Raw genomic sequence first — 23,169 nt, 5'->3', positions numbered from 1 at the left:
TCTTAAAAATCTTGGCTACTGCGTTTGTGTAGGAGCATTCATGTGCACCTGTGAATTCTGGGCCAATGAAAGATCATGAGCTGACAGGCTTGAGACCAATACATCATGCATGTAGCAGTGTGGGCTCCCCTCGGTGTTCCTCTCTAACCATTTTCATGGACCATTTGTCAGCAGAGTGAGGAGCTCCATGTCCCTTCTTGTCCTCTCTGCTGAGAATGTAAATGAGGAAGGCAAATAAGAGCAACCTCTTATGAGGGAGGGGAGGTGTCCTGCTGGGTACTGCACTGCAATTAAGCAACTTGTTTCGCTTCCCAGCATGACCAAGGTGGCAGGATGGAACTGGAACAACAATATTAGTTACAGAAAAAAAAGGAGAAAGAGAGTAGAAGGATAAGCAGAGGGGAAACAGAAGGAAAACACAATAAAATGGAAAAAGTGGATCCAAACCAAAACCAAGGCCCTTATTGCAAGCAGAACCAGTCTGACCACTGAAATGCAGGGGTGATGGAAAAGAGCTGCTGGACCCCCAAACCAGGAAGCTTGTCTTCCCTCCCTGCCTCTTGACTTTCTTTTGAACCAGTTGTATTAAGAAAACAGCTCCCTCTGTTCTTACTGGAGAACACGGGTAACTTACCATGTCCCCTGGATGTTACTAAAATTTAAGTGTCTTTTCTTTCTTCTCCAAGTTTCTGTTTAATATATTTTATCAGGTGAATCCAGTTTTCCTGGGTTACAAAATGTCTCCACGTACCAGCTCCTCCTGCCCTGTGGGACAGTCCCTTTGCCTTGCTGAGGAAAGCTACCTCAAGAATCCCAGTCAGCCTTATCTGTACAATTTCTGTATGGGGTCTCTGTGAGTTATGAAAACTCTGCTCTGACACCTGGACAACAAATAGTTTAATCTCAAGCTAACACCCTTTCTGTTATTGTTAAATAACATATTTTACTGTCCTGGAGAAGGTAGGGCTGGAAGAATGGGCTGTATGCTACTATATAATGGTAATGACAAGAGAAATCTATAATGCATGAAGGAAGTTATGTACATTATTCTGGGGGAGAAGGAATTGTCTGTCTATTCTGGCTGCACACCCAGGCCTGGGAGAGCAATAGGCAAAGCAGGGCCTATCTCCCCTCTGCTGTAGAGCCTCCCCTCCAAGTGCAATTCCTTTGGGAACCATGTCGAAGGGACTGGACATGCCCTTGACAATAGGAGACGCTCCTGGGTTTGGGGCAGATGTTTACTTGCTTTCTAGTTCTTCCTGCCCCCGAGTCCTCTCTGGGAATCCACAGGAGACCAAGAACGGGAGCTTGAGATGTGCTTCTCCCATCTGTGCTATTCCTCCTCTGACACCTGATGTGGTAAGCTGTGCTACCAACTGCAGCACAGCACAGAGAAGAACAAACAGCTTTTGGGGCATGGGAAACAAGTTTTGCATAAACATGACAATGTCTCTGCACTCCAGTGCCTAAGCTGCTGTTTTTCCTTGAACTCAATAGGTGTCTTCAGATAGCTGCTGAGAGAGGATTTACTTCATCTAATGCACAGGGAGTATTAGAAGGCCTGCATTCATTTAACTGCCTAAGATAGACATGAAGACCAGAAAATCCCAAATTTGGATTTGTCACAGAACAAAATTCTGAAATCAATGTCACTTTAATGCAACAGAGTTTAATTCACAGGTTTTTACTGGAGTTCAGCCCTCACTACATGAAAAGCTTCTGTTGGTGGAATAGATAGTATTTCTGGCTGTGATTCTGATGGCTGCTGACCAGTTTGCCCAGTACCATCAGTTTGGATTTAGTCTATATGGGGAAAACCATGCATCAGCCAAGTTTAGTTCTCAAAAGCTGGGAATCACACAGAAGGAGAATCAGAAGGGTCCCCAAAGCTCCCATAGTGCATTCTGCCCCAGTGTTTTCCTGACCCCTATTTATTTAAAAGTCTTTAAAAATCTCTTGTAACAGAGGTTTTTGACAACTTCCTCAGACCATCTCTCCCTGCTTGTAACCATCCCTGTGGCTAGAAGGTTTTTCCTAGTATCTAACCTAATTCCCTCAAACTGCAATTAAGCCTATTATTCTTGTCCTACTTATATGGATAAATTCCTTCTTCTTCACAAAATATGCTTCTTAGAGAAAACCAAGTTTTTGTGTCCCCTTTGGTCTTCTGCTGTTCACACTGAACACTACATAATCACTAACATGACCTGTGAGGACAGGCTCTTCCAAACTTCTAATAGTTCTTGATTGTCTCTGCTTGGCTTTCCTCCAGCTACTGCACATTCCCCTTGAAGAGGAAAAAATTTGCTCAGCATTTAAGACACTGCTGTAGCAGCAGTGGAGCTGAAGGATTGCTTCATGCATTTTATAAGTTACAGTTCTGTGTAAACATCCTCGTATTGACATTTAACATTTTCACAGCAGCCAGGTCCTGTTGACTCACGCTTGGGTTGTGATTCACTCCGCACATAGCTGCTGCGAGACCTTGGATCTCCACCCTTCCCCCAGCACTCTGCAGGTCAAGCCCTTGTTCATAAGTGAGTGTTGAAGGCTGACACATTGCTCATTTCTCCTTCTCCTTTTTCATTTTTAGAAATATTGGCAGAAAAACAACAAGCCAGTTCTTTCCTGGAGTTCTCAATACGTACCCTTTCCTCCCTCTGCTGAAGGCACATGGGTTGTCCGTCTTCACTAACATGCTGCTTCTCTCCTCAGCAACAAGGATTTTCCTGGGTTAGTTTTTATTCACACCTAGTTAGCTTAAGTGAAATCAGCTTATGATCAGCATAAGACATGCTCATCCTCTCATCTGGTTTCATTTTCACAGCAAGCATACTGTCATGATCTTACCAGCTCTCTAGTCTCTTGGGGCCCTAAGAGCATCCACCCTCCTGAAGGTTTGGATGTGGGGCTCAGGGAGTGCTCGAGGTTGACCTGAGGTCTTAGGCCAGGTTGCTGCAGGGTTCTCCAGGCTGGTAGGGTGACCAGGATGCTGGGCAGGCTGGGGGGCACCTGGGGGCAGCCCTGAGCCCAGGGCATCAACCTGGGGATCAGGGCATGGGTGTGGATCCAGGGGCAGGCAGACCTCTCATGAGAAATCAAGACCCATGTGGAAAAAAAAAGCAGCAGAAACAGTTCTCTCTTTCCCCCCCAGATACTCAAGCATGCAAAAACCCCAAACTCAACCACACAAGTAATCCCCCCAAAACACCGTTTCAGGAAGTCTTACATATCATGAGCAAAAAATGGTAAAAACCTCTCTTCTACCTTTGCAAGTGATATTTAGTATGGTGCTATCAAAGGACTATCAAGCAACATTAATACATCAGCATTTTCTAGTGTATTTGCAGTTCTGCACTTTTTAAAATAAAAATGGTCTAATAAGCCATAAATTTACATTTCTTAAGTTACCCTGTCTGGCTCCCTTAACAAAATGACTGCAATACAATTTATACAGCAGTGTAAATCTGTAAAACCGTAGAGCTCCAAATATTAATCAGAAGCTTTCATAACAGAAATTAATAAATGGAAGTCCAGAAATTTAATAAGGAATGAAATTTCACAAGCTGTTAAAAGACCAGCAAAGACAGATTTCATAATATTTTATAGGGCATCTAAAGTAAATCCAATACTTTTCAATGGCATTATGAAACAAAAATCACTTAACTGACTGTAGACTTGAGATGTGCTTCAATTCAAGGTTGATATTACAGACTCTTGTCTTGTTTGCTGAGGTGACAATCCTGAACTTCAGTTGGTAGTGCAAACACCTCTGGAAAGCGTGGGACCTGAAAAGGAAGGGGTAGCAAAGAAAGTACTAATACCTGATAAATACAGCTCTGGGATAAACCTGGAGATACGACTGCAATTGAGACAATTTCAGTAGAAAAAAATGCAAATCTTATGTAAGCAAGAATGGAGAGTAATGTGGAATATGTCTTATCTTTCAATACCAATCACTACGTTCTCATCAATGATAGTGTAGAATAATTGAGATTACTGTAATAACTGTCTCTCCATTACAGTTTTTTTGTCTCCATTTGCTTCTTGCTGTCATATACAGTTGCTGACAGGATGCTAATAAACACTTTCTTGAATGGTTGCAGCACATCTTTCATTCTACTAGCCTGACTCATAGGTGGGGCCACTAGGTGCCACCACGATAGAAATAATTAAACAATCAGGAAAAAATAACAGAGCAACTTGTAGTGATCCTCTATTTAGAGCAACAGAGATACTATGGGTTTACTTTGTACATTAAATCAGAACTCAGTCTTATTTTTTCCTTTGGCTTAGATTAACCCACATGATGGCAATCTCTGTCATTAGCATACGGTGAGTTCTTCCTTCAAACACTGCCAGTTTAACATATGTTTCATTTGCACAATACCAAAAATAAGACGAGAAAAATCTGCTTGGCTTTCAATAAGTATATGAAACAGCCAGGAATTTTCTTGACAAATAACGAATAACCTGTAACACTGCAAAGGCGAACCGTTCATACTGGCTTTAGCACAATGCTCTGGCGTAGCATGCAGAGGAGAGAAGAGCCTGTACAGAAGCCATGTAGCATCTACAGAAGCTGCGCCACTGCTGTATCCATTTCATGTGCTCTGCTTAACCAAAACCACTCTCTCCATTTGTAGCTGGATAATGAATATAAAGCTGAAAATGCCATGAAGCAGGTGTTCTGCTGACATCTCAGCCTTCAGGTGGGAGCTGGTGAAAGAAGTGAGGAAGGGAAAAAAAAAGGCCAACTACACACAGTTGGATAAGTCAAAAGAACTGAAACTGAACTTTATTATTTTTTTAAAAAGTATTCTACAATAATGGCTCAGAATACTACCACAACGTACAGGGACAAGGCAGTGCTCTGGGCTATGACTGTAGATTACTCTAGTATATATACGTTTGTAAGAGCTTAAGAAAGGTTGAAGCAGGGACGTTCAACATTTCTTAAGCACGTATTTAATAATTTTAACATTTTCTAGATCTCTCATATTGTAGCAGGATTTATCAAATGCAATGTAGTCACAGAAGTCTTGCATAAATACAAATATTGATACTTTACCTTGAATACTGTATATGATATAAATTCTGCCTTACCTTTAAAAAATCTCCAGATCATTATGTGACCTGGGAGTCTTTCCTTTTCTTTCTCTTTAAGAGTTTTTAAATATATATATATATTTATATATATTTGCTATCATACATCAAAGTATATATGAATCCCATCATTTCTGTTATATTTTCTGCAGACATGGTCTGAAACAAAATCACCGACAACTAAATCAAATGCTTCCTGGTTATCATAGGAAAGCCAAAGAGGATCTTTCCTCTTTTTCATGTTTCAGTACTAGTATTTTTTTAAACTCGTAAGGATTCTTCATAAACTAGAGGTCCGTAGATCATTTAAAGCAGTCTTTCTTTATAAGCAAATTTACATACTTGGACATGCTTTTGTGAGGCAGTTAGTATCAAAATCCAATAGCATTTCTTACAGAACCATATGACTTTCTGCGATGCAGATATACATTTCATTTCTAAAAAGCCACAGTTCTTTTTCTACATCTGCTCTCATCAAATCCCCAGGATTCATTCATAAAACTACTGCTGTTCCAAATGCTGATGCTGTTATCCCTGCTGAGGATTAAGATGTACACCCAATCTGGTGACATCATCGCGTGGAAGATTGATAAGTAGGAAAATACCCTCCCCAAATCCACAGATAGTCTTTTCTATCTCTAAATCCTCATGATTCATGTCACCCAACAGTGCAATGTGACGAAGACACATCTCTGTGCAGGCTAAGGGTCTTCTTCCATCAAAGGAATCTCTAGGGGAAAAGAAGAAATAGCATTGATTGTTGACTGTAACTTTCCTTTATGCTTTTGCAGAGTATTAGTATTAGCAATTCTGTAGAAATAGAAATGGACATTGCGAAAATCTGAATAAGACATACAGTATCGCCAATTCTAGACCCACTTACCTTCTAGCACCTATATGAAAATTAAACTACTAAAACTGCCCTGATTTTCTAAAACAAGTTAGGCCTGCAAAAACCTAAATGCAAACATCCTTTCTACTACATTAATCACTGAAACAGCACTCAGTGTAGTCAGGGACTTTTACTGGCATAATTCCTCCCTCCTCCTAGCTGTCCTCTTCCCGTTGTGATACCACAGTTAGCCCCAACCCTATGAAAGCAGGAAGACTTCCTCCATCCAGACCTTCACCACACTCAATTTAGGACACTGGGCTTCAGCTCTTTGCCTAATTACTCTCAGTGACTGTGGAGAGCAGGATCAGAGCCACTCCTTCTAAATGTCTCTGAGGAAAACTATCTAGTTTCCTTAACACACCATATAGCTCCATTAGAACTCAATGAAATTATATCAATGCATGCTCATGTTCGATTTAAATGCAGATGATAATATATGGCAATCTCCGTTCTCATACATGGTCCTGTGAGTACGTTCCCCTGATGCTGTGACTCCTGTGTCCATGGCTTGATGCGTACATGCCTCAGACTGAACCGTTTACTGTATGCACAGCCATGATGGGTTTGTTAACAAAGGCTGCTAATTTTGTCTGAGTATGAAAACATGATTTGCTTTCCATTTTAAGGAGAAAATCCTGTTCTTTGCTGTGAAAGCCATGGCATGTGAGGGAGTTGTGAGCGTAGGAGCTGAGGAGCAGATGAACACACCAACACAGGCAAGATGATGGTTGGCTTCGCTGCTGTACACAGGTGCTTGCTGACACCCCTGTTGATGAAACTGCTGTTACGGGGTCTGGACAGGAACCTTCTGGCCTGGGATTCAAATCCCTTGCACCACAGCTAGCAAGGACATATTGCAGACATGAAGCTCTATGACCATGGAGTAGTATGGTTCAAAAAATGTCCAGATTAAGATGTGGACAAAAACATGGAGAAAGTACGAGCAAGCCAGGTGGGTTTATTACTGCTCTGACAGTACAAACAAATGATGGCTCCTGTTCACAGACTCACCTATTGCACCTACGCAAGACTCACCATCTGCAATATCGATCCGCGGACTCGTGGACGCCGCCTCCCCAGCAGTGCTACGGGATACGTCAGTTCGATCTGATCCAGGAAGCGCTGCTGCTTGGCATGCTGGGGACGGGTACAAACTTTGGAGCTGTTCAGAGGAGCCTGACCTACTGTCACAGGTCTCAAATTCGCTAGGCAGTGTGTCTGTAATCCTGGGGCCAGGGTAAGCAGGAGGATTCTGATCTTCTGTCTGCAAAATATGCCCCTGGTCTGTGGTAGCTGAGTATCCGGGTGCCAGAGCATTCAAGCCGCTGCTTACAGCTTCATCGTAGGAAGGCAGCATGACAGGAACGCCATCCACCACCACAAAGTCGGGGTCACCCATGGAGCCCTCCTGGTTGCCTCTACGTCAAACACAGACGAGTTATCACAGAGAGCAGGAGCATGTCAGGCGTACCTCGGAGCAAACACTGAACTTAAGTAAATACAGCACTTCCTAGTCATGCAAAATGAAGCTACAGGGTCATTAACATTCACAGAAATGTTTGTCTCGTGGATTTGCAAAACTCTGTTCAGGTTGACAGTCAGATGGAATCTGTTACAATCGGAAAAATGAAACCAGTAACGTGAAAAACAATTTCAAGAAGGGAAGGAAAACAGGTGCTTGGAAGAGATAAGGAGCACAATTTGCTGTGCTGTGCACAGTAGGTATCATGGATATAAGATCACAGATGTAGTTCACCAGCCAAAAGTGTCTGAACCCCTGGAAAGCTGCGTGCTAGCGCACAAAAGCATTTACAGCCTATGTAAACAGGCACTGAGATGACTACTACTAGGTGACAGGGCTTTGGTGGCCAGATTTGTGGCCTTCTTCAGGTCTTACTTTTAAAGGATGAAGGTTTCCTTAACCAGTACTAAGCTGGTTTCTTTTTTAAGCAAAACATTTCTATTAATTGGGGAAGTCTGCTAAACCCTAAAGTATCTGTTTAGTAGCCAATTAAATCACAATATAGCCCTAGTGGGAGGGAATTGGTCCCAGGTACCTGTAGGACATAAAAATGTCTGAAAAGCAGAGGACAGAAAGCCATTTCAAGAAGCTAGACAAATATGGGTTATAAAGCTATCCACAGTGCAACCCATTACCCCAAAGATCTTCCTAGTTATGTATATGTGTATGTATATGTATACTACTCCCCATATACTTTATATATGCACATATACATGTATATAAATTTACACATTACTTATATATATGTATACTTTTATGTGCACATAATTATTTAACATTAAGATCACCAAGTCCTTGGGCATGGGGACATATTTGCTGACATACAGCTTTTTCACCTCTCCTCTCTACATGTGGTAGAATAAAGACATGAAAAAAAGCAAGCGCAGGAAAGAAGTCACACAGTCAAGATCCATAGCAAAGTGAGCAGAGTGAAGACTAGAAACAAGTCTAAACCCCAATACAGTACTAGCTTTACCTAAAATTCAGCATTGCTGCCTTTGGTTTTCCAGTTGTAAGCTGATAATAATAATACCCACCTACCTGTCTCACAAGGAGTGCTGTGAGAATCAATGATAAATGCTCATAGCTGCACAGTATTTTATGGAAATAAAGGAAGATGTAGGAGATGTTTATGAATCATGATTAAAATAATAGTCATGAAGGGAAAGCAAACTTTTAATATAAATTTGTCCATAGAGAAAAAAGAAATTCTTTCTTAAAACTTACATTACTAAGTCTACAGTAGTTAAAAAATTAATTACCCCAGCACCTGAAAATGAGTATTTAAAAATATTGTCAGCTATTTTTACATGCAGAAGCAGCAATTCTCAGTAGCAGAGCTGTAATTACTCCCAAAGCGAATCTGGCAAACTTTGCCTCTTATCTTAGTTGCAGAAAGGACTACTGTGAGTTTTTAGGGATGCCCTTCCACACTGCTGGTTCAGAGACTTCTGCTCAGAGCAGAAGAAGAAGGTATCTGCAAGGCTCGTGAGGCACTCCATCTCCTCAACAAGGAGTGCTGAATGTGAGAACTGAATCAAGGCTCTCAATCTTCAAAAAACCAGAAATCAGTACAAACCTTGGAAGGAAATGTGTCTTAAATTTGGTCTGGAACATCCTGGCTAAAATAACCAGTAGCAGTACTAATAAAACGCTGGTAGCAGTAAATGCCACTATTTTCCATGTAGTCAGGAGGGTCTCCTGTGTATTTGGCCAGGTTTGTTCTGTAACAAAAAGGCAATACAAGAGTTGTGCTTGATTATTACCACTGTTATTTTGTATTAATACTTCAACAATACTCAGAAGTGCCAGTTAGGACAAGACATCACACCGATGTTGTAAAAACACACATGAACTCAATGCCATATACCAAAAGCAACCTTAAACTGCCACAGGAGCTGGACCTTGCTTTTTCCCCTTGACTTTATAAAATTTTATATATGCAATCATGACCTTTGCTTATACACATATAAAAATATCCAGAAGATGTTGAAAAATATATTTGAAGAGCGAATGATTGAAATGGTTTAGGATCATTCAGAATCTTGGAAATGTACTATATTTAATAGCATCTTAAAATCAATGTTCATCACTTAACCATGAAACAGATGAAGTTCACCAAGTATTACAGACCAACAAGTTTGCTTTAAAAAAGAGGGACTAGAAGAGGATAGGAGAAATGTCATTGCTGCTCCCTTACCTGTTTTGACACAGTATACTTGGTAGGAGGGGAACCACTCTCCGTACTGGCAGGTGATATACTTGTAGTCATTGGTGAGGGTGTAACCAGGATCACAGTAAAACTCCACCACCGTCCCATGGTTGTAACGCTCACAAGGCCGTGGGTGGCAGATGTAGTCTCCATGACTCACCATTGGAGGTAGTGGACAAACTTGGTCAAATAAACAAAGAGAAAAGGAGAAAGACATTAATGCCAGCAAACCACTGCTGGGTAGCTTCAGTGTGTCAAAATGCACAGGGCTCGCTTCAGGCTCCCTTTCCAGCTCCCTGCAGTTTTGGCTTTGTCTCAGCAGTCCCAGACCGCTGCTGCTGGGAGGCCAGGCACCCATCTGCACCAGCGGATGCATGCACACACCTCCTGGGCGGCAACCTGCGCCGGGGGGGCCGCTTTCGGCTCTCACCCACACCAGCAAGCTCTGCTGTCACCTGCTTGTTTAAAGGCCTGAGAGATGGGATCTGGGAAGCTTCCCATCCTCTGGGGGAAGGGGAGGGTGAGAGGAAGACCAAAGGGGACACATATGCCTATAAGATGGCTATATGGGGATGGAAGGGGACAGTCAAAATAAGGAGAATCCCTCTCCTTATGCATCTCTAATTCACCTGTAATGTCCTATTTCTTGTTTCACTAACATAATTAAATGGTTATATGCACTAATTAAATTCCTAAATATTCACTTTTAAAAATAAGTTTACCATCAACTGTGCTGCAAGAGATGCACAGCACACAACGTTGCTTAAGCACTTACAGTCTGTACTGCAGTAATATTATTGAGTTGAACTTAAACTCTACCAGTATTATTTGTGTTTTGTTATCTCTGAACAGCCTGACTGATCTCAGTGGGACCGCTGGTGGAGTGAGATCTTAAATATTACAGAGGCTGAGCCTGTGTTAATTAAGTACAGTGGTTTACATAAGGTTAGGTAAATAAGAGAGAATTGCAATACAAACATGTGGAACTTTTATTTTTGGCCCTGAAACGGAATGTCCTCTCATATGGCTGGGCAGATGAACTCAGTGGAGAACTGAGGGAGCACTCCCTAGGAAACAGCATCAGGAGAAGCAGCTCGCAAGCAGTATTTTTGTAAGAGAGGAAACTTTTCCACTGAGTAAGTGTTAGTTGATTACTATTTGTTTAAGTGCTTCTAACACAGAGGAAAAAAACCCTGCAAAGTGTAATGATGTCTCAAATGGCTACACACTGACCCAAAAAGGGCTTAAATTACTGGATGGCTGATTTTATTTCCCTTCAGAGGTAGTAACTAACTGGCTCAGTGCCCCATCTACAGGCTGTTCCCTTCACTTCATGCCTCCCTTATGCAGGCAAGACCTACTGCATTGATTTAAATAATGAAAATGCCATCTCTCGGAAGAAGAATCTTCCCAGAAATTACAATTCAGCTGCTTCTCTCTGTGAATCTTGTTACATGAATAATGCATTTCATAAAAAAATACACAAGATATTAAATGAATCTTCAAGAGAGGCTGATTACAATGTGCAGCAATGTCTATTCCCCATCCCCTGGAGACATGGTTTTGTTTGCATTTTCACTGGCAAGCTTAATAATAACTTGAAATCAGAGCAAGTAATTCACATAAAAATTCAGATCCTCAATACTCCACATACTTTTCAAAGTCTCTGGGCCCATAAGAAAGAGGAATGCTTTACTGGAAAGTCAACTCAAGATTGAAAACAATTTTCTTAAGACTAGGGCAAAGGTGTCAGACTGAAATAGCAAGAAAGCACCTTTTGTCCATATCAGGGATCATTCTTCTATTAAAAAGAAAATGATCAGTCAAAGCAACGATTCTGGCCTGCCATAAGGAAACCTGTTATATTTTTATTATCTACGCTTAGGGCATGAGAACAAAGGAAAACAGCAAGTTAAGCTTCTTTGCAACTGAGTTTTGCCAAGCTACGGCAGGCTGCAAGAGATGTGTAGATGCCCAGTACCTTTCTAGCAATGAGCAAGTAGAGCACACCTTATCACAAAGAGCAAGACTCAGAGAAAGAAATTTTTCTCTCCAGCAATGTACCTGCTGCCTCATCCCTAACATCTTAATGTCATTAAGAGCCAAAGCAGCCTGCTGAATAAAAAAAGCCTCAAAGTTCGTCTCCCAGCAATGTGGATCAGCTCTGGAATGACACATTTCCAGGCAGATTAAAAACAATACACTGTGAGGACTACCCAGATACAGAGCTGTCAGACTGTTTACAAATGGAGATGTATTTTATAAAACCTGAAAACAAGAGCATCTCTCTTTGTGTAGGGTATGTCCCCAGTGCTAAAAAAGAGTGCCACCCCTTCCACTGACACCCTCCATATTTCAAGGGAAATGCTCATCTATTGCTGCTGCCTGGAAACTTATGCAAACATTTCATTAATGCACTGCTGAGCATTAGTCATGAATTAGTCAAGTTTTTAAGCAGTCATACCTGCCAACAGCTCTTGCATTAAGCATTCTTACAATCAGCAGATGCAATGGAGCGGGTTTGAAAATGAGGGTGTTTAGCTCAATTGAAACAGTGCTTCATTCTTACGTCAACCGGACTGTCAGAGTCAGGGGTTCTCATTCACTTGGGGTATGCCTCACCACCTCCTGGAAACTTTATGTTCATCCAGTTTCAGGATCCCTCAACATTTGTATGGGCAAACTGGCCCCCATGTACAATCAGTAACACTCAGGTTCAGAGCCTTTTTCCCAAATCAAGTCAAATAAGATACATCACAAACCAAAAATGAACTCGCTTTGAGCTCTGGGCAGTTAGTCATGCAGTTAGTCATACACCCTGTCTCTTCCTCAACTCGATCCATTCCCATGGTCAACCTGGCCCAAGATCCTTTCAAGTCAGTGGAAGGGCGGCCATGAAGTGGCCTTAGTTTTGATCGTAGAAAAGCAAGATTATGAAAGTCTGGAGGGCTGCTGAACACTCTTGGCTCTCAAAGACAGAAGATGCAGATCTAGTTGTCTTACAGGGTCAGATCCCTTACTTATGCTGGATACCAGTGTTATGATACTGGTTACACAGATTAAAGGAATGTGCCAGATCAAGTATGGAGGAAAACTCAGGTGCCAAACCTAAGCCCACTGAAGTTTTCTAGGAAAGTTAAAATTCTAGCATACCCAGTGATCAACCCTAATTGTATTTGGAAATTACAGGCCATGGACTTCAGGGAAATGCATCAAACTTACAGAATGAAAATAGCCATAAACTGACTAAAATAAAAGTGTGTCTGACAAGTACATTTTCACTGTCAAAGCCGACAGCAGTATGAATGATAAATAATCATAGAAACAAATGAATTCTATTTCAGGAAGTTCTTGCAACTTAAAAAAAGCCCTAGGTGCTGTTCTTAAATATGACACCAAATCTTTATTACCCATAGCTTTCAGCATCTTCATTTTATAATGCTTTTGAGACTTTAATGTGCTAATTACAACATCCAGCATGGATAATCCAGTAGTATCTTCTGATGACCAACATGCATGTGTCCTTAACTTCGGAGCTTGTCAGAGGGATGGACATAATTCAAGCAGTGTATGCTTGTGGTTCTGCAGCATGTGATCCTGGGTCTCCAGATCTGTCTTTGTAGAGCAATTGGCCACAGACTGTAAAGGGACTTACAGGAACTTTACAGCTCAGCATTCTCAGCTGTAAAGCTGAATCATTCCTCAAAAAGAACAAGTGTGTTTATTTGGCAAACAAATCCCTTCCGGGATGCTCAAGGCGCTTGTTACTCAAGGAAGTTGAAGGGAGGTATTCCTTATTTGATTTGATGGACTTCCCTGCCTGCTCTGAGGAGCTGCCGGAGGTGAGGACTCTCCTCTGAGATCAGCTATGGGCTTTCTGTTCTGACTGATTTTAATGAAAGATTAGCACTCTCAGGAAGAGCTTAAAACCTGGGGAGTCAAGCTTTGTGTTACAAACACTGTCACGTACTGGCTTGGAGCAGAGGCAAAGGCAGGTCTGCCCCATGGCGTGCCCCCTCCATGGCAGCCTCCACAGTGCAACAGCCGCATACCTTGGACCAGGGTCACAGCAAGGGTGACACAGGCTGTGGACGCTTAGTGCTCAGACACTAGAGGATTAAATGGAGTTCACCCAGTAATTTTTCCTACTTATTATGGTCAAGAAGCTTATTAAACTCTGCTCAGAGGATACTGCAGTAATACTGCACTGTTGACACTGGAACTGTAGGAGGGAGAGAAGAGTTTTTTGCATTAGCATATTCTCAATTAACGTTGATGGCACAGAATAAAGATGTCATGCCACTTTTTAAAAGCCACTGGTAGAGAGCTAACAGCGGAGTTACAGATATTTATAGTGCTCAAAACCTTCTTTTTAGTCAATCAGTTCAATGGCTAGTTGGTTTAGTCTTTGGTCAAAGTAGGCGGGGGGTAAATTATCCAGGTTTTTCCCAGCTTTTGTACATGAGCCAAAAAATAAAAGCAAAAATGTCTTGAAATGCAGGGAACTTACTTATTAAAAAGGGCCAGGAATAAACAAGAAGCTTATTTTCCACCTTTGATTTTTTTGCATAGTATATTTTTTTCTCTAGCTACTAGTCTGCCTTTCATGTAGAACATTAGTTGCTTGGTTAGCTGGGTTAGCAGGAAAACCCAGTGTAAGGCCAGTCTTTTTTTGTTTGACATAGGGATGGACAGGGTTAGCGACATTTGCAGCTAATCAAAAATTATGCTTCTTCCAAAACCACCATGAATGCCTGCTCATTATGCAAAGAATGAGAAAAGATTAAGATGAAACTTCATGATGAGACAGACACAGATAAAAAACTTTCAGTTCCAATGTGCGGGGAAACGCTGGTGCATCTCGCTAGATAGGAAGCAGAGAGGTGGACACAATATCTGGTTTATGCATAAACTGGAAGAGAACAAGAGCTTCTCCTGACCCTCATTGTCATTCTTGTACATATCAGGATACTAATTAACACCAGAAAACTGGACACCTGTCATCTGGCTACTGCATTCCAACCAATGTTTAATGTGAGCCATGATTTACTCCATGAGACGCAGCAGTATAGGTCCCAGCAGGTCTGACTCTTCCCACTTAAGGTGGCCTAGTGCCCACCTGAGGCTTTATCGACTGGCTTCTGGGGCCTCAGTAAAGATCCTTTTCCATATATTACCTTCATACAAACACATGCTTGTGTACACAGGATCTGAAAATTCATGTTTTTACAGGAACATAGACAATGAAGATTATGTTTGTTCCTTTTCCTGCTTTTTTATGAACACTATGCTAATAAAACTTGGTTCCTTGGTTACTTCAGCGTCATCACCTTTCAGACTAAAACAAATACCGAACTAAGAAGCCTCTCTCTCATATATCTCAACAATTCCTGTCCAGTTCACCTGACAGACCTGGCCATTTCCACAGGTATTGCCAGAACATGAATCACACTTGCACTGCACAGTACAGAGCCTTAATTTCAAGCTCCTCGTCCTCTCACACACACATAACAACACGTTGTATGATAGTGTAATGCCTATATACCATGTTCAGTTGATGGAGCATCAGTATTAGCATCTTTCACAAAGGAAATATTTCTTAATAGTTATGAGTTTGTAAAAAACAACAAACAAAAAGAAAATAAATCAGTATTGTTAAAAAATGTAGCTGTTAGTTGTGGATTATTAAACCATAAAGATACTACACTGTTTAATTTGCTAGCCAAAAAGATCTCAATACAGAAACTGGTAGACAAAAATTGGTATTTCTAATGCAATATCAAATAGGGAAATGCATGGGGGGAGGGGGAGTGGATGGCCAACAGGAAGAAGAGGAGGCAAAGAAAATTACTTCTGCACTTTATAAAAAAGGATTTTTCTATTCTATACTTAGATTTCAGTTTAAAGTAATGTGAAAAAAAAAACCCAAAACTATTTTAATTCTTAAAATTGCATGACAAAAATCCCCATTCAACTGTCCAGTATTGTAAGTAGGATGGAAGAAAAACTGTTGGACTCAACCACTCATATCCAGTTGAGAGCTTGAAGAAGAAAGTAAGAGGTTTGTAAAAGGAAGGAAGTAGCAAACCCAGTTGCTTTAAAATAAGGCCTGTCAAAACATCTCAGTCTAGAACAGCTGCTTAACGAGAATTTATTTCTAAAGACACTCTTCGGAAATGTAAGCAGAACAGGAAGCATTACTAGAGTAACTTTTTATTTATCATGAACATCAGCTTAAAAATATCCTAAGGATACGTTCCTATAATAAATGCTGCCAGCATTGTGAAGGGAGACTTAGTGCATATTACAGCTGCTCTGGAACAAGTGAGAAAAACTTTGAGACCATGGAATTTGTGTTTTGAAAGTGAAGACATGCTTGGAGGAACTTTTCTGATTACTCATTCCCACAGCAAAACAACAGCACCAATAGTAATACCAGAATAGAAAGTTTAGTGGAAACAACAAAGTGAGCACTAATATACAAGGTAATTCCTATTAAGCCTGACAGTAGACAAGACTTAAAGTAACGAAGATACAAGATGCTTATTTTGAACTCTGAAGTTGACAGCAAATTTATTTCTTAAAGCCTACAACAAGAATTATTAAAAATATTGTATTCTTAGCCAATAATTTCCAAATTCTTTTCAATCTTAACCTTCCTCACTTACTTAACCTTCACAATGTCACTTCCATGTTTTCTTCTGATAAGACACTTAACAGTTAAGCAACTTCTCCACCATTCAGCAAGTCAGTGTTCAAGCAACTAGGAACATGCCCCAGATCTCATGGCTCCAAGCTGCTTGCTCTACCCCTAGACAATCACCCCTGGGTAATTCTGTACCAGCTACAATAGAGAGGTAAGCCTTTCAGTGTGCACATAGTGAGAGCACTTTTCACCTTCTACGAAGTGTGAAATGAATTGAATAATTAAGTTTTTAATGAAAAGCTGCTTCTCTGTTCTACCTTTGACAAACACCATCTTGCTGAAAATTTCTATCACTGACACCACCTGTATGAGTCTAAATGAAGCAGTATAAAACTAGTTTCAAGCCTATTTTAATAATAGTTTAATATTAGCTGATTCCTAAATGGAAACAGAAGGTGATTTACAATCACTTATTGTACACAGAGCTTCCTTGTTACTGGAGTTATAAATTATGGAGCCCATTTTGCAGTTCCAGTCAGATGAGCTCCTGCAGGAGCATCACGCCAAATTCACACTCATCCTCAACAATCCTGACATTCCCAGCACAGCAACTTGTGAAACACTGATCTTAATGCCAAAGTCTTTAGTTTCAAATGCATTTCACAATGGATACAGAATGAAACACATCCCAAGTGATCTTTCTACTATAAATGAGAAGATAAAAAGTACAATTTTCATTTAAACAAAAAATTGATGACGAGTTTGCAGCAACGGAGAGCTAGGAGTTCTTTTAGCAAGAGGCCCATAATTATCTTTAAGAAAATCTTTATACTCATTATTCACATGGGAGTGCTTGGAGCACTGTGGTCTGTCTCATTTACAGCAGACTGTTTCAGCTTTCTTCATCACTTGCTTCTAGTTTTGTTTCTCATGAGTAGTTGACTTTATGATCAGTAATGGTGTTTTTAGGACTTTGAGAAGCAGATGCTGGGGACCGCATAGACACCTAACAGGAAGGAATCAGAGAGCTTCAAAATTCGTCAAGGCTTGGGTATTTGACAGGCGTCACAGGATATCCCCAGACCTGGAAAAGGTCGAAGTGCTTAGCAGTAGAATGGAGGTGGAGGAGGGGGAGAGAGCTGTTGAGAAGCTGGCTAAGAAAATCAGACAGGTAAAAAGCACCTGATGGGGATGTCTGAAGAAGCCAGTGCTCACTGTGAGCTGGACATATCAGTGTTTTTATGTTATTTTAATCCCTCTTTCTTTAATAGCTTTTTCCTCTTTGTTTATAAGCAAGAATCCCTTGAGCCTGTGTGTGTCACCTACATGAGTCATCAGGTATCGATGGAGAGAAGGAATGCTGGAATAGACAAGCTGTATTCCAGGGCTTAGGTGAAGGCTGAGGAAATCAAGCTATACCACATGGGAGAAGGAAAAACACAAGGTCCCATTCTCAGTGGAGTGCTACTAGGAAAAAAAAAGGGGGAGGAAAACCAGCGGGTGATCTTAGCACTGTAATACCACAAACCAGCTTACAAGACTAGGAAGGGGTGGAAGAGTATCAGTTTCTGTTATTTACGTTTAGTTATCAAGTGCCTGCCTACACTGATTGGTGAAACTGCCACCCTTTAAGTACATTTTTTATCTCTAGAATTGAACAAACCTAAACAGCAAGTAGACTTTCTAATGCATAGAGTCTGTAGCTACAGTTTCCTCCATTTGTGGAAGATGTTCTGTGATTGCATTTGAAGAAGTAGCCAAATTTAATGAACGTGTCCATAAAGCACAGAGATATTTGATTTCAAGGTAGACAATGTAGTGTGCTTATCCTTTCTGAGGAGCCCTGACAGATACAGTTAAAGATAAATATTATGAAACAGCCCTCAGGGAGAAATTTTTCCTGCCTTCCCCCACCTAACATTAGCATATTTAAAGCACCATGGATAAAACACTACATGCATCTGGCAGCTAACATGGAACTTCAGGGCAGAAATTATGGCTCCATAAACAAGTTGGGATGTCTGGCTGATTCTGGAAATACTAAGGAGTTTCTGAAAGGTACGCAGGTGATAAAGCAGGTGTAAAACAATGATCTACTGTGACAGTCCTGTGCATCAAGCAGAAACAGAAGACATAAAAGAAACAGATTACAAGTTGTTCTGTTGATTTCTTGAAAAGCTATGAACAGTGGAGAAGGCATCTATTTCAATCACAGCCAAGATCAAAGAAGATTTCTGCAATGCAAAAAAGGAGTAGTCACTTAGAAATATAATGGTATTTATCTTCTTCAAACAATGTCTTCAACTGGGAGACTGTTCTCTAAACCGCCCCATCCCTCATAACGAGAGCTGTAAAAAGCCCACTTCTGTGTATCATTCTGTCTTGAAATGTGGTCTGGTTTTCTTTCCATTTCACTTTGCAGTACACCTGCTGGAGCTAAAAGATTGGATGATTATTAAGCAGTCTATCCACAGAACATGATTTGTCTGCCTAGTATTTTATGGCACTGTGCTGTTTCTGAATTCAGTTCTTTTCCACACCTCTTCAGCTGTGGGTGAATGTGTACAGATGAATTTCAGCATTCTCCAACAGCACAAAAATCCTGATATTCCAAGTCACTATGAGCAGCTCCTTAAAATGCTCGACTTCCACGCTCATACAGGGTGGCCAGATGCATATCGTTTCTGCGCTCCTGGGTGATGAACAAATTAATTGTCTACAGTGCAGAAACATACAGAATTATTGAATTACTTTTTTTAAAAAATACCTGTCCTTTTAAACTTCTTCATCACACTTGCTTTCTAAAACTTAGTCACCCTCAGGGTGAAACACTGTCAGCCCATTTCATCCTTTGGATATCAGGCTAAAGGTGTCACTGATATAAAGGTGTTGCCCAAGTAAAGGTGCTTACAGATATTGTTGGCTGCTGCTATTTGAGCATTTGTTGCTGGTTGTCATTCCTGAATTGCAAGAAGTATTGCTGTAGGCAGTGAGTATATTCTGAAATGCCACTCTAGTCAGAGCTATTAAAAACAAGGCTATCAATGCGTCTTATGTTAACATTAACTCAGTTAACTTGGATGACCTCTTTGGCAGTTGAGCAATATTTAATTTATTCTGCCTCCTGCCTCCAAACTGAGTACGTGTAAACATAGAACAGAATCCTGGTATCTACCTCTCTTAATTTCTTAATACCACAGTGTTTCACAACTTGCTTGTATTGCTGCCCTCTGCTCCCTCTACAGGATTTTTATCTGTTGGAGATCTGCTGCATCAACATTATCTTCCCTCATGATACGCATCAGTCTGTCATGTTGGAATTTATCTAAAATGTCAGCAAGGAAACACAGAGAGAATTCCATTTGCACCAATGTAGAGTATCTCAGGTTTAGGATTGCCTACTTTATTCTGACTCCTGAACATAAACTGATTACAGGCTGACTTGTATCTTTTTTCTCAGTGTATTGCTGTATGTTCCATCAAGAATTTAAAATATTTTAAGGGCATAGATTATAAAACTTATAGCTCGTGTCAACCACTGTTTATGGCATTAGCAATTGTTATATAAGAATGAAGGTTTTATAAGGTTTCCTTCAAAGTATCCTGCGTATAATTGGTTAGAAAGTTTATTTTGAAATATTAACCAGCTATGGCATTTCACCTGTAGTATCAGCCTCCTCCAGTGCTCTTTCATGTGCTTTACCTTCTAGGTTCTATGTCAGAATTACCAGAACCTCCCTCTAAGTGTCTGTCCTTAGGTTTATGAGAAGAATAATTTTAAAGCTCTGTCCTGTATTCTTGCCTGTCTTTGCAGAATATTTTTTTATTTGTAGCATATTCTAATGGTTTTAATTTTCATATGACTAACTTTTATTTTTCAGAAATTTCCTGGTGCTCCAAGGTAGGGTTTCTTGGGTTCCCTTGCACTTCTTCTGGCTTTGTTGTGCAATTTTCTTAATTCCTTCATTCTCCTATGTTTCTTCCATAGTTTCTATAATTTTCAGGATCCTGTCTGTAATTGGTGGTTGCTTAGCAGTGTATCTTTTCACCTCCCCTCAGAAGGAGGTGTTTTGATATACCAGAGTTCTGAAATGCCTTCAGTTTTCTTCTATGTTTTTCCTCTCTTCTACTTATCAAAACTCCCCTTTGAAGTCTATTCCTCATGTTTGTTTCATTTTAATTTTGAATCTACCTACAAAAATTTGAAATATTTTCTATTTTATATTCTTTCAAGCTTAACCTCAGCTGGAGAATCTGTTGATTCTGGCATGCAGAATGAAGTTTTGATATTGCAATATATCTGATTTCCTTCAGGACTAGCTTTTCTGCTCAGCTGGGATGATGCTGAAACCAGACATTCCATATAATAGGATCATGTCTGTTCTTTGCAAGTTCAATCAACCTGTTTTCCCTTTTAAATACAAAGCTGGGAATTCCCAGTTGCACTATCCATACAACTGCTTTATATTCTAGCATTAGCACTGTAATCAAATTCTTCCAGCCCTTCCTCTCTTTGCCTGTTTTCCTCCCCAGTTCTTTATAAGAACTATTCCTTACATCTTCTTGGAATTCTTCCAAAGGGCATGAAAGATTAAAATACAGAGTCCAGATGGCAAGGTGTGTAATCATATACAGATCATGTTTACAAAGTACTAATGACCAGGCATTTTTGTTTGGTTTTGGGTTTTTTAAAAATTTTTCCAAATCCTGTGTAATGTCTTTGTTCACATTAAAGTATCATATCATAAACATTTCGAGTTCTAGATGTTTTATTTCACAGAGTTCCCTACTAATATATTTTCAAGTGTTTGTTCTCCTCCAATGTTTTTGGAAGCCATCTGATTTTACAGTTAATGATTATACCCCATGTAGTAATCTTAAATTTAAGGTGTTTTCCACCCATCTTCTGCATATCTGATTTTACAGAAGGCAATCACTAACTTACATCAGTTTCTACAGATAGATGATTAACCCCTAACTGGTAATTAAAAAATAATATAAATTAAAAAAAAAATTTCCTTAGATTTTCATGTATCTTTGGAAGTGTCTAGTGAGTTTCAGTACAAAAGAAAGTTTAAAAAACTGCATAATTATGAAATTCCACTAGAAAAAAGGATATTAAGAAAGTTAAAGATGTAAATCGAGGACTTAAAGGAGAAGAAAATTCAGTGTTAAGATGCTTTATCTTATCCTCTAAATGACTGTAAAATTTTCTAGCACTGGTAAAACAATATCATTTCCTCTACCATCATTCTCAGATATAGCTGAACCATTTCAACTGAAGCTTCCCAAATGATTCAGGTTGAGGGAGACACTCAAAAATCCATCCGAATGTTTTAAATCTGGCAAAGGTACAAGCATTTAAGAAGTGGATCTCATACCAGTAAATGCTTGGCAATCTGAGCTAGAGGCATCCTTATTTGCCTGAGCTATAACAACTTCCCTGATCAGATGCAAACAGCTGTTTCTGAGAAGCAACTGCATAACTCTGCAGTTTTGGCTGCACTTCAGTACCAGGTAACAATTATTATATACGGCTGTGATAAAACAACAGTCATTTTAATTATCAGAAAAATTGTCTTCCCTATCAGCAAAAATTAGTCTTTTGCCAGGGCTGGTGGAAGCTCTGTGCTTGGCAATATTGAGAATAAGACTGGACTGAGCATTAGAAAGCATGCTGTACAATGGGAGCTGAGTGGTCCCTGGTGTAACTATTTAAATGGAGCTACAAACCCTTCATTCAGAATTTATTTGGCCTAACGAAGAGGGAAAAACTCACAAGACTGACATATAGTATTTGTGTGATTACACACACATTTAAGAAATTCCTTCTGTGAAGGTTTCAAGAACATATATCAAAATGAGAAAGCTGTAAGCAGCATTGTTTATAGCAGAATAAAAGGTCTAAATGGTTTACTATAGCTTCCAAACAACCATTTCCTTTTAATCATTACCATATCAAAATACTAAGCAGGAAATGTCATTAGAATAAATATTGAGTTGATCATGGAAATAAATAAATGGAATGCATTTGTTATTTGCAGATTTCCTCTGTGAAAAATACTGCTTGGCGAGATTATGTCTCACACGTAAAAGGAATGTTGAAAAATGAGTTTGACATCAGGATGCAAGGTGCAGAAGAAAAAATATGCAGGGAGGGAGTTTTGTCTGCTAATTAAGAGTAGTGGATTGTAACAAGATTCCTGGAGACTGGCAGTCCTTGCATAAATCACTTGAACAGACACTTTCAAAGGAGGACATCTCAAGTTGATTTACCTTATCTGGATTTAATTTTGAAGTTTGCCGCATACCAGCTGAAGCATCCCTACAACAGAGTTCCCAAGGGGGGTTGTCAGGGGTGACCTTGTAGTGCTGCTGCTCTTTCCTCTGCCCCAACAGAAGTAGGGACAGCCCCAAAGCTGAGGAGAACCTGCTCCTGCAAGCGTTATGCTCTAGACTTCGGTCTCCTGTGGTTCACTCAATACATGCACAGATGGGATGCCAACATGAAATCACCATGGAAAGTTTTAACATTTAGAGAGAGTAATAAGCAAGCAATTAAAAGGGAGGCTGGATCTAAATCAAAACTCAGGAGGCCTCCCAGATGGCCGTGACTTAGCGGCTGGCATACACTGATCCCCTCTATCACAGATCATCATAGTTGACTGGGGATGATAACTTTTGACATGTTATTTAAAATGTAGAACTTTCAGGGCAGCAGTCCTTATGCCATATTTTAAATTATCAGGAAAAAAGAGTCTCTCCATGACTTTATAATACAAGCAATA

The 23,169-nt window shown here is 40.1% G+C and overlaps 1 protein-coding gene and 1 long non-coding RNA gene across 3 annotated transcripts in view; both read right to left on the bottom strand.

The window, feature by feature from the left end:
- Positions 1–1,649: 1,649 nt before the first annotated feature.
- Positions 1,650–2,881, bottom strand: LOC141921709 (uncharacterized). The gene is made up of 2 exons (XR_012622745.1): positions 2,649–2,881; positions 1,650–1,803 (listed from the first exon to the last, which is right to left on the bottom strand). It is a non-coding gene; the product is annotated as an uncharacterized LOC141921709 (long non-coding RNA).
- A 2,781-nt stretch (positions 2,882–5,662) lies between these two features.
- The window catches only part of SUSD4 (sushi domain containing 4), a 75,693-nt gene continuing 58,186 nt past the window's right edge, over positions 5,663–23,169 (bottom strand). For both annotated transcript variants that reach the window (XM_074820626.1, XM_074820625.1), the window contains exons 6-9: positions 9,724–9,915; positions 9,103–9,247; positions 7,037–7,419; positions 5,663–5,836 (exon numbers count right to left, since the gene is read on the bottom strand). In XM_074820626.1, coding sequence (XP_074676727.1) covers positions 5,808–5,836; positions 7,037–7,419; positions 9,103–9,247; positions 9,724–9,915 — 749 coding nt within the window. In that variant the 3' untranslated portion in view covers positions 5,663–5,807. The remainder of the gene's footprint in view (positions 5,837–7,036; positions 7,420–9,102; positions 9,248–9,723; positions 9,916–23,169) is intronic.

The sequence above is a fragment of the Strix aluco genome, chromosome 3, assembly GCF_031877795.1.
Source record: "Strix aluco isolate bStrAlu1 chromosome 3, bStrAlu1.hap1, whole genome shotgun sequence".
Lineage (NCBI taxonomy): Eukaryota > Metazoa > Chordata > Aves > Strigiformes > Strigidae > Strix > Strix aluco.
Note: the sequence above shows the minus strand (reverse complement) of the source record. Positions and strands in the feature narration are given on the sequence as shown.